The sequence below is a fragment of the Phyllobates terribilis genome, unplaced genomic scaffold (genome assembly GCF_046119375.1).
Source record: "Phyllobates terribilis strain yellow unplaced genomic scaffold, ASM4611937v1 Scaffold_7__3_contigs__length_470593459, whole genome shotgun sequence".
NCBI lineage: Eukaryota > Metazoa > Chordata > Amphibia > Anura > Dendrobatidae > Phyllobates > Phyllobates terribilis.
Genome location: NW_027362767.1, coordinates 82093955 through 82106591, shown reverse-complemented (window position 1 = coordinate 82106591; position 12637 = coordinate 82093955). Strand labels below are relative to the sequence as shown.

Sequence of the window (12637 nt, the reverse complement as noted above, 5' to 3'; positions counted from 1 at the left end):
CTCTAAAAGGGGTCTCATTACCAAGGTGCCACACAAGAAACCTCTCATGATGGGTAAAACCAGAGAACTGTCTCAAGGCCATCACAACCTTATTGTTGCAAAACATACTTATGGCATTGGTTACAGAAGAATTTCTAAACTACTGAAGGCTCCAGTGAGCGCTATTGGGGCTATAATCGAACAGCGAACATCAGAGCGAACATCATTTCACCATAAATTGTCATGACTAGGTGCTCCACGCAGGATTTCAGACAGAGGAGTGAAAAGAATTATCAGAAGGGTTGTCCAAGACAGGGCTGGGGAGTCTGTGTCCATTTTGGTGGAGTCGGTATAAACAATATGTAATAAATTGGGTACAGTAGTTCAAGCAGTTTGTGGAGAATAGTTTTTCATAAGAATTTGGGAAAGTAATGAAATGTCCTATAAATGTCTGTCCTATTCCTGATCTAAGGGTCTAGACTTTTAGCTGAAATGAATCTGTGGTACTGTAAATGTATCACTTAAATATGAAACATGTATGAGGGAGTCGTGGAGTCTGAGTTGGAGTTGGAGTCTGAGGTTTGGCTTACCGACTCCACAGACCTGGTCCAAGAGCCAAGGACCGCCTGTGGAGAGCTACAGAAAAACTTGGAATCAGCAGGTACAATTGTTTCAAAGAAAACTGTAAGTAATGAACAAAAAGCATGTTCAAGTTGGTTTAAAGTTTGCACAAGAACATATAGACAAGCCTGTGAAATACTGGGAGACTATAGTGTGGTCAGATGAGACCAATATTGAACTCTTTGGATGCCATAATACACACCATGTTTGGAGGCCAAACAACACTGCATATCACCCCAAAAACACCATACCAACAGTGAAGTTTAGCGGTGGGAACATCATGGTGTGGAGCTGTTTTTCAGCATACTACACTGGAAAACTTCATACCATAGAAGGAAGGATGAATGGACAAATGTACTGAGACATTATTGCTAAAAATCTGCTGCCATCTACCTGGAGGATAACTATTAAACGAGGGTGGACATTTCAGCAAGACAATGATCCCAAACACACAGCCAAGGAATCTCTCAATTGGTTTTGGAGAAAGACTCAGCCATTCTAGCATTTATATTCTATCACCTGACCTGAATCCAATAGAAAATTTATGGAAGGAACTAAAGCTCAGAGTTCATAGAAGGAGCCCACGGAAGCTTCAGGATGTGAAGAGTGTTAGTGTGGAAGAATGGGCCAAAATCACACCTGAGCAATGCCTGCGACTAGTTTCTCCATACAGGAGGCGTCTTGAAGCGGTCATCACCAACAATGGCTTCTGTAGGAAGTATTAAATTCCAGTAAGCTGGTTCAATATGTGTCATTTCTCATTATTACACATTATTTACTGACCTCTATGGTTGTGATTTCTGCGTGGATTGGATTGGTTGTTACTGACATCTGGTGAGAATTTCATGTCAATAGCAAGTAAATCTATATGTGTTCAATACTTATTTCACCCGCTGTGTGTATGTATGTGTATATATATGTGTGTGTGTGTGTATATGTATGTACCGGTATATAAATTATAGTGTGTGTGTACGTACATATACACACACATTTGCCAGAACTAGCTTCATAATGGAAGGGAATTACACCTGCGGGATCAGATTACTTAGACCATTACCCTGGAAATGTGTAAAAAATGGACAAAGCCTTTAAGCTTAATTATTGGTGTTTGATTTTTCTTCAGCTCTGAAATCTCCCCATTTAAATTGCCGCTCAGGAAAGGGAAAATAAAGGCAATGTAAACTCTGTGGATCTGGCGTTGTGATTCTGGCCCTGATGAAGGCTTATTTTTAACTTGTAACGTCAAAACAAAAAAATTTAACTGCACATGAGCTTGAAAATATTACAATGATACCTGTTTTTAATGCATTAACGGCTGTAAATAACTAAAAATGTATAGAAAAACAAATGTATTTATATTTAATCTTTTTGGCAAAAAAAAAAAAAATGGCTAAATGAAATGCAAGTGAGTTGACCAGACAGACATCTAACTCTCGTCTCTCTTTTGATCTCTTCCCTTCTTTGTCTCACTCTGTTCTTTTGTGTCGCTTTCCACAGGTAATTCACCGCTGGGTGCCTTGCAGCAGAGACCCTTGTAATAGGTCCCACATTGACAAAACTATCCTGCTGATTAAGATTGAGGACAAATATGTTGCTGTGATTGAGACTGGGGTGCTTGAGCTTGGGGCCGAAGTGTGACTGCGGTTCACTCATCTTTTCAAGCTTTCAGACAGGAATGAACTTTTAACTGTTTGGGGACAGAGTTCAAGATGGAGAAGAGCTCTGACATAGCCCAAACCTGTAAAATTATTATTATTCTTTTTTTCTGCGTTTGTTTTAATAATCTGCGGATGTTCACCTGCATAAAGAGTATAAACAGAAAAAAAAAACAACTATAAGACCGTTATCTTATATGTACAATGGAATAATGCTATGCATTTCATATGCTTTAAGTCAGAAACCAATTGAATTTCTCCATGCAGAATATGATCTTCATATTTTTCTAATTTATTTGCCAAAAACAATTGCCTCTCATACTGTAGCATGTTTTTGTTTTTTTTGTTCTTTTTTTTTCATATTACTTTTCTTTAAAATGTGCAGAATTTTTTTATCCACTTATTTTGTAAAATCCAGAAGACTTCAGTTTTTTTTTGTTTTCCTTCTCAAATAATTTTTTTTTATTTTCGGAAACTGCACTAAACCATTTTCCTACAACAGTGCACTAAGAGAATAAATCTGCTATTGGTCAGAGTGTTTATTTATAAATATAGAAATATATAGAAATATACAGAAATGACATAATTTAAATTGATTTTTATTGAATCTAAACCCCTGCCGACTCTCCCCCCACCCCCTTCCTTGCTCTCCTAAACATGGCTTTTGCCATTAGTCTATCCAGCAGTGGCTTATTGTAGCCATTCATTCAGTTTTCCTAAAAATAAAATGCAGTATTCCCAGAAAGTTTAATGCCTGCTTGTAATGTGCTGCATCACATTTGTATGTGTATATCTTACTTTCAGGAAAGTGGGCAAACGTTGGACTTCTTCAGCACTAGACATGTATCTATACAGCCTGTGTAAATTTATATTCACTGAAATCCAGGGTAAAAAAAATCCACCAAAACCCCTAAAAGTATTAGTTATCCAAAATATCTTATAGGGTGCATATGGGTTTTAGTTTAGAAGGGATTATCCTACTGGAGAGGTGGTGGTTTAACAAAGTAGTGGCTTTGCAAATATTCAATTGAAGGGGTTATCAAGGACTATTTAATTTTTTCACTACGGGCCTGAGGTCTAACAGGCAGGTAGTGCTAACTACTTGCCTGTTGTGCCCAGAGCCAATCTTTTGCAGCACAGAACGGTCACAGACCTCACCTGCTGGCGATCAGCTTCTTCCACTGACCTCATGTTGACAGAGCAGCAGCTTCTCTAATGTTCTTATCTGTTTTTGGGGTGTGACTGGAGACGTCTTCTTGATTTGCAGCCAGATCTCTGCTGCCTAATTGCGGGGAGCCGGCTGTCAATCAGCATGACATCGACAGTCAGCTAAGAGGAGCTGCTGTATTGAGCAACTGAATGGCCGATAGCAGCAGTTGGTGAGGCATCGCTGAGTTTTTAGGCTCCTAGTAAAAAAAAATTAGTCCTGGATAACCCTTTTAAATCACCCTCTCTTCCCATAAGACAGCACAAAGCTGAAACTTGAATAGACATTTCATGGTGGCACATTCATTTTAATGGGTGCCATGTGATACCAAATTCTTTCCTGCAGCTTCATCCTTTAATCACAGCTGTGGGTTCCCGATCTACCTATTTAGACAAGATGGTGTTGAAATAAGATAACACTTTCCAGGAATATTTACATAGGACTTTTTAGCGATGGGGGGAAATAGAAATGCACCAGGTCGTGCGGATTATGCTGCTTTGATACTCTATTAAAATGTACGGTTTTCTGAAAATCTGTGGCGTAAATCTGCAGCACAAATTGGTATGCAGTGCTCATCAATTTACGCTATGATTTTTTTTTTTCTGCAGCGTGTAGATGAAGTTTCTTGAAAGAAATGTTCCGCTTTGTATACGAATCATTGTGAACATTGAGATTTTTGCCATTATTTTGAGCAAAATCTCAGTAGAACTAACTTCACACACAATTTTATTTTTTTGCTGTATTGTGAAAGGTTGCTATGTTCTTCATGCTTTTTACTTTTTACAAGCCGTTTTTGTGGGAAAAAAAGAGGATTATATACACAATTGTGTTTTTTCTTTTTCTTGAGAAGACTACAGACAGTAGACTGTAGTCTACTGTATTTAAAAAAAAAATAATGCCAAAAAAACACACACTTGAGCGTTTCAGATTTTTCCATTAACTCACAGGTAGGGTCTGGCTACATTGTTTTGCTGTGAAAAAAAACAAAAACAAAGAAAACTCTGAAACTATCCTTAGAGAGTAGCTTAATGTTCATTTAAAAAAAAAAAAATATTTTGTCTGACACAAAGTTATGAAAGTTTGCAAATCACTTTATTAGGGGATTTGACTTCATTCCAGTAAAAAAAAAAAAAAAATTGCATACAAGTGGCTTCCAAACCCCGGCTTTTTTTCTCCAGTCTATTTGCCTGGCTTCAGCTGCATTGATATCAGAATGTATTCCTCTGGAGTACAGATGATGGCAGTGAAAGGGTCAGCACTAGAGATGGCAGAATCGATTTGCAAGACTCAGTCGCTCAGGTGAGTAATCTGTGATCGCTGGACGGGAAGCCTGCAAATCTCCTCTTACCTTCTGGCGATCCTAGCTCTTCTTCTGAAGAGTCGTGCTAGCCCTGCTAATCAAAATAAGAGCTGGGAATGCGGGGAGGTAAGGAGATTGACAGGCCCTCCTGTCCAGCGGTCACAGATTACTGACCTAGCCGATGCACCGGAGTCCTGCGAGTTGATTCTCCCATCTCTAGTCTGCACCTATGTCCTCTTGAGTGTTAATTTCCTACAGCAGCCTATCCCCATAGTTAGTGAGATACAGGTGATGACTTTCACTGCCATCATCTGTCCTCCAAATGAGAATGTTCTGATATCAATGCAGCTGAAGGCAGGCAAATAGACTGGAGAAAAACAGGGGTTTGCAAAACACTTAATGTATATGCAAAAAAAAAACTAAATTTTTACAGGAATGAAGACAATCTGTTAAAGTTTCATACCTTTCCAGTCTGGACAAAATTATAATATATATATATATATCTCTATCTATCTCTATCGATCGTTGATCCCCATGGATTAAAGAAAAAAAAACAACCCAGAAAGCCCCTGCCTAAAGACCACCATACAGATGGAGATAGCAGTCGGCTGAACAATGCTTCAGCCAATCATTCGTCCGACTCTCCCATTCACAAGTGCGCTTGTTTGGCTGAACACTTATGTCTAAGAGAGTCGCTGTCAAACAGGAGGTGACTTATCGCGGGGAGAACAAATGGATCGATATCTTCCCTGACATTGTCTGGGACTACGCCTGTCGATATTGACAGGTCCAACCAACATAGTGTAATGTGCTTGGGGGGGCTTCCCAGTTACTTCTAGCTCCGTTTCCTATGGCCTGGGAGCAAAATGATAAACTAAGATTTACTGCAGTCACACCTGATTATTGAAGTAATGTTTCTGATTGGATTTTACGTCAAATTATTGGAATTGGGGGTTTTTTTGTATCATTTTTAACAAGTAGTTTTACAGCAGGCTTGTTGGTTTCTAATAAGACGGGCTTACTTCTCATTGACTGAGAAATGAATGAATGTCCTTAATCTGAGGGAAGCTTCTGCCACTGTGTAATCATATCCAAACTATTTTTCCTTTCCCGGTTTCATCCTCCTTGTAATCCCCCTTCAATATACAATGGACGTTTTGAGTATTTATAACTGTGGCAATGAAATATACATACGTGTTGTCAAATTTGTTGGTTTATTAGATTGCTATCCATGCATTTTCACAGTGTAAGAATACCTTGTAGCTGTGTTTTTTTTTTTAATACGATTCTTCTACCCCGCCTTCCTTGCCTAAATCTTTCTATAGAAATGATGGTTTTGAATTTATTGGCCTCCAAAATGTGCGGTCAACACGTGCAAGAAAAGCCCATTTTAATATGAATGTTCTGGATTTTTATTTTATTTTTTTTTTTACATTGCCTTTACTTTCCATTATTTTATTTTTTTTTAATATCCTGGAAGTATTCTTATTTATTTGACATTTTCTTTTTTTGTATTCGATTAGGTATAGAAGCTCAGGAAAAGCTGTGTGTATTGATCATTTTTGCTATATGTTTCTTGTGCTGTTTAGACACTTGGGCGACATGCCGAACATTGGAATGTTATCAGTTGATTACAAAAATAATTTAATTTAAAAAAAAAACTGAACAAAACGTGACCGTGAGTTTAATATTTATTTCATTTGATGCTTGTGTTTTATTGTACTTGTTTAATTTTATCAATCCGCTTTGGCATTTCTGCAACCAAAGTTCTTTGGATACATAATACATGTAAATGCAATCACACTACCTGGATAAATGTAATTTACAAATCAATGTCTATGGGTGGGGGAGGGGAAATTAGTTCATACTTTTTTTTTTCTTTCTTTAATATGTTGGCTTTAGCCGACACTTTAAGTCTAAACATGATCGCGGCAATGGGCTGTCTTGAAATGCTCTATATGATACATCCTATATAGCGAGCATGTGAATGCTCTTACTAATAGATTAGGGGTTGTGTGACTGCAGATTAATAAAAAATGGAAAAGAAAAGGTCACGGTGCAAGAAAAAATTGCAGTGCTTCAGGAAATTAGGGAAGGAATTGTTCCAGCATCCAAATCTTCATAAAAACACTACGGAAAAAATATTAAAAGGTCACAAGTCCAATACTGACTGGGGCAAGCCAACGCGTTTCAGGCGGCTGACTTTAATAAATGCAATGATCATTATCAAGATTCTTATTCGCTGGTGGTTATACAAAGCTTGTTATAAGTACAGTTTCCATTTAACTTAAGGGAAAGGTATGGCATCTAAATCCGGGAGATAAGTAAAGGCCTTCCCAGATTGATATTTTGTAAAAGTTTACTACTATTACAAGATATCCATTTTTGCTTCTGAACAGATACTGCTTATGCGATCAGAAAAACTGCCCAGGGTGTTGGTGTTAATTAACTGGCTATAAAGGGACACTCGGGCATTATATGAGCTAATCATTCCTTCAAGCCACAAGAAACCTGTAAGCTCTGGCTCCATCAGCTAATTAGTATAGTTAGCAAATGTTTACGCTGCATAAAAAGTAGGGCCTTAGGCTATGTGCCCACGATGCAGAAATGCTGCATATTTTTTCTGCTTCTCCCTGGCAGGAAAAACGCATGCGGATTTTACATGCGTTTTTCCCGCCAGGTAGAAGCGTTTGTCAAGCGTTTTTGCATTCGTTTCTGCATGCGGGTTATCAAGCGCTTTAACAAGCGATTTTAGCATCTCTTGGAAAAGTGCTTGACAACTTGGTCACACTATATAAATCCATGCAACCGATTTATAGTAGTGTGTCCAAGTTAGTTAAAAAAAAAAAAAAAAGAGAATAACAATGGTAAAAAATAAAGATTATACTTACCTTCTGATGTCCCCCGGTATCTTCTCTGATGCGTCCGGTGTCACGCGGTGGTGTGAAGGACCTGCGATGACATCATTGAGTCATGTGACAGGTCACGCGACCGCCGACGTCAGCGGTCGTGTGACCTGTCACATGACTCAATGACGTCATGTCAGGTCCTCACACCACCGCGAGCCGCCCAACACATTGAACGCATTGCTGAGGAGGCCGGGGGGACATCGGAAGGTAAGTATAATCTTTATTTTTTATTTAAAATTCTTTTTTTTACAGGTACCATGGTACCCGGGTCCGGAGGAGAGTCTCCTCTTCTCCAGACCCGGGTACCATCCGCACATTGAACCGTGTGATATCCGCAGCGGAAATTTCCGCAGCATGTGCACAGCACATGCGGATTATCATTGGGGACCATGGGGCACTTATTACCAAGCGTTTTTTTAAGTGTTTTCGCTGCGGAAATTCCGCGGCAGAAGCACTTGAAAAACGCATAGTGGGCACGCAGCCTTATGCACACAGTGTTCCTGTAACCCCATGAGCACTCAATGTGCTGCTGCATACCATTGTCCTATGGAGAGAAACGTAATACAATGTTGGTTGGAGTATACCGTTTCTTTTGCTGGCGTTATATAGATTCCATATAGAGTTGAATCTACACAGAGGTGCAGTAAGGCCTCATAGAAGTCTATGGATACCTTATAACTCTAATGTACAACTTGGGTTCCACAGAACTGTGAATCACTTGTGCATATGAACATTTAAAGGGAATCGGTCAGCGGGTTTTTGCTATTTAATCTGAGCGCAGCAGAATTTAGGGCAAGAGAACCTAATTCCAGGGATTTGTCACTTATTAGACTGTGTGCCGTAGTTTCAATACAATCAGTGTTTTATCAGCAGGAGATTATCACCACCAGACAGTATCATGTGCTAACCAGTCCAGCTAATCTGTGTACTTCCGCCCCCACCACTGATTGGCAGCTTGCTGTGTGCATTGTCAGCAAGCTGCCAATCGGGGGAGTGGGCGGGGTTATACAGAGCTCAGCATTCTGAGCACTGCTACATCTACAGCAGAGAAAACAGGGATTGTATCAAATCTACATCAAGCAGACCAGTAAGCGACACACTTTTATTGACAAATACAATAAATCAAAGACTCAATATTGAATGTTGCCCCTGATTTTCATGACTTCTGTCATGCTGGATATTTTGTTTGTCCACCTGCTTTTTGAGGATTGACCCCCCCCCCCCCAGGTTCTCACTGGTAAACTTTATCCAGTATAAAATAATTAGCGAGCTCTAAAATTAGGACAATTTTGCCGTTACATGTCACATTTACATGAGCCCTTGCATAAATCACATCTATGGCAACTATTATATTAGACTTTATTCACACAGCTGTGAGACTCTGTCATGTCTCAGATCGCAATGCCCGACCTCTCGACACAGCAAGGCTCAGGCCAGATTGCTGGGCGAGCTCTTATGAGCTGAGCACAGTCCGTGTTTTATTTTTATTTTTTTAAAAAGCTGGACTGATATGTAACTGGTAGTAGAAGGTAAATGGAGCCAAGCAGAGGATACGATGTCTACGCTGCATCATCTGACGGACACTGAATATGGGATAATTGTTGAAACTCTGGTGCCAGCAGAAGTAAAATCAGGACCCAGATTCATCACTGGGCATGCATTGAAATATCGCACCACTTTCCATTTTCTTTATTCATGCAGTCCAATAAATCCAGAAAATTTCGAGTTTGTCTTTTTAAGCCGGACCTTCATCAGAAAGATGTGGATTGCTAGGAGTACAGTGGCGAAACCATGCAAGTAGTGCTGTAGGAGATGCCATCGACATCGCAAGCCTGTGTGGCTCCAATTTAGGTGTTGAGTTATTCCCAAAATAACAAATTATCCCCTATCCGAGAGAGCTGCACTCTCCTTTCTCCTGCAATTCCATAGACAAAGGCAGCAGAGGCTGAGCATACCCGCCTCCGCTGCATCAAGAGCCCTTTTTTTGGAATCATGGGTGTCGGACCCCCAGTGATCAAGTTATATCCTAGCCTATACTGACCTTTATCAGTGGAAACAAAGGTTTCATTTGCGTCTCTGGTTGTAGGTTCTCTGGTCATGGCTCTTGGATACTTACAAATAGTTTGCATCTAACAGGAACATATATCGTACATGCCTGAGTGCTATCATTTATTGACTTTCTATATGGGTGAAGAGATCGGCTTGACACATATACAACTGACTGCACATTGCTTTAGGCATTTTCCCTTGGTTCTATATTTCGGCAGATTTATCTTTTTTTTTTTTTTGTTCCCCTGTACTGTGAAGTCTATATGGTATCAAGAGTCTGGAGAATGATGAAATCTCAATGATTGCAACAATTCTAAAACTAGTTCTATTTATTCTGGCTGGTGGGGACATCACTAATGTAGCCAGGAGGTGGCGGCATCAGTCAGAGATGGACTCCTGCACGGGCTGTGGTGGCCAATTCAGTACAGGAAGCGTCTTGCTCATACACAAATTAGCTGCATATCCATCCCATAAGTTAGGAAGTATGCATAACACTTTTATTTACTTTGGAAATTTTCAGAATTGTGACCTCACAGAGCATAATTGTCTTGGATTTTATAAAATAATACAAAAAAATGCTATTTGAGTTTATCCTTTAGACTTCTTGTAAGACACCAGTGATTTATTATGCTTGCTTATATCGCGCCAACATATTCTGCAGCGCTTTACTGGTCTTAATTGTCCCCATTGGGGCTCACAACCTTTATCTCTGCAGTGTGGAAGGAAACCCACAAAAACATCGGGAGAACATACAAACTCCATGTAGGTGTTGGATTTGAACCGAGGACCCCGGTGCTTCAAAGCAATAGTGTTAACCACTGAGCCACTGTGCTTCCCAGTGAAACTATAACTCCCTGGATAATCTAACAGCTTCTTGGAATTATAATATCAAAACGGCTGAAAAAAAACATAGGTTTAAGCCTCATTCAGACTTCATTTTTTTTCTCGTATGAAAATTAAAGACCGTTCTTCATACGTTTACTTTCATCCGTTTTTGGCCCTCATGTCCCACTTTTAGTATCAGTGTTGCAATAATTTTTCTCATATCAAAAAAAAAAATCTAAGCGTCCCTTTTTTTCTGCAGATACTTGGGCAGTAAAAAAAACAAAACAAAGCAAAAACATGGAGAGAACAAGTGCGTGAAGAACGGATGTCAGAATAAGGCCTTAAAGGGAATCTGTCAGCAGATTTTAGCTATGTAATCTGAGGACCGCATGATGTAGGGGTTACAACACAGAATCCAATAATGTGTCACATGTCAGGCTGTGTGGTATTTTTTACTTAGAAGGTTTAATCGCCTAGTAATTATTATTGCTTTGGGTGGCGCAGTGGTTAGCATTGCAGCACTGCGGTCCTGGGTTTAAATCCCACCAAGGACAACATCTGCAAAGAGTTTGTATGTTCTCCCCGTGTTTGCGTGGGTTTCCTCCGGGTTCTCCGGTTTCCTTCCACACTTTAAAGACATACTGATAGGGAATCTAGATTGTGAGCCCCGATGGGGACAGCGACGATAATGTATGTAAAGCGCTGCTGAATATGTTAGCGCTATATATATATATATATATATATATATATATATATATATATATATATATATATATATATATATATATAAAAAAAATTGCTTTGACTACAGCAGCACCTGAGCTCTAGTCTCCGCCCCTTCCTGTGATAAGCAGCTCACTGTCAATAAACAAGGTACATACAGAGCCTGGTGTGGGCGGAGTTAGCTTTCTCAGCTCTGCTGCATTGCTAAATCTAAAAAGTTTGTGTCAGAACGGCTGCACCCAGTAAACTAAGTGATACATTGTTGGAATCAGGGTCTCTTTGCCAACATCATTCTGCTCAGATGAAGCAAAAACTGTTAGAACCTTGCTCTTAGGTTTTTTCCTTTGCTGGTCACATGACCTCGTTGGCCTATTTAATCCTGCTCCGCCCTTCTGGCTTTGCTGGACTTCATTGTATAACTACTTTCTAGCTAGCCTGTGCTCTGTATCTAACTCTGTTAGTTTGCTTGGTCTACGGACCTCAGTGTTCTATATATTTTGTTTGTTTGTCTGACTGCTACTATTTCTGTTAGGAGGTGTCCCATTTTCCTCTCAGTCCTTAGTACTTGTAGGGATTCCTTCCCCACATCTATAGGTCTCCGTACAGACTAGCTTAGGACTTTAGCAGGTCTGATCGCAGGATCAGGTTCCCTGTTACATCGTAGGGATTCAGCTGAGTTCTATCGTAGGGACAGATTTCCTCTCTTTCCTTAGCTCTGGTAGCAGAACATAACAGTAAGTCCAGCCAGCAAATTCTCTAAGGAAAGATTTTTCTGTTCCATCATGGTGTCGGTTCAGGATTTGGTTCATCGCCTGCAGGGACTCTCTCTGGAGGTGGCCGAGCTCCGTCAGCACGTGAGTAACTGTCCTGGAGCACATTTCTTGGAGCCTAAGGTATGTTTGCCGGATTTATTTTTTGGTGAACACCGAGAATTTTTTTCATTTAAAAATGCTTGCTTATTGTATTTTCGTTTGAGACCCAAGTCCTCTGGGGATGAATCCCAGCGCATAGGGTTCATAATGTCACTTTTGCGCAAAGAGCCTCAGGAGTGGGCCTTTTCTTTGCAACCTAGTGATACATGCTTCAGATCAGTGGATAGGTTTTTTTCTGCTTTGGGACTATTATATGATGATCCTGACCGTGTCGCATCAGCTGAGACTGAGTTAAGATGTTTGAGACAGGGATCAGGTAATGTGGAAAAATATTGTACTCATTTCCGTCGTTGGTCTACTCAAACAGGGTGGAACGATTCTGCTCTGAAAAGTCTATTTCTTGCTGGGCTCAATGAAAGGGTTAAAGACCTGCTAATTGCTTATCCTACACCTGAAGATTTGCAACAGGCTATGCAATTAGCTATACGGGTGGATAG

At 39.9% G+C, this 12637-nt stretch overlaps 1 protein-coding gene across 5 annotated transcripts in view; it reads left to right on the top strand.

The window, feature by feature from the left end:
- The window catches only part of PCNX1 (pecanex 1), an 86948-nt gene extending 83942 nt beyond the window's left edge, over positions 1-3006 (top strand). For all 5 annotated transcript variants that reach the window (XM_073638895.1, XM_073638894.1, XM_073638893.1 and 2 more), the window contains one exon: positions 2098-3006. In XM_073638895.1, coding sequence (XP_073494996.1) covers positions 2098-2238 — 141 coding nt within the window. In that variant the 3' untranslated portion in view covers positions 2239-3006. The remainder of the gene's footprint in view (positions 1-2097) is intronic.
- The last annotated feature ends 9631 nt before the right edge of the window (positions 3007-12637 follow it).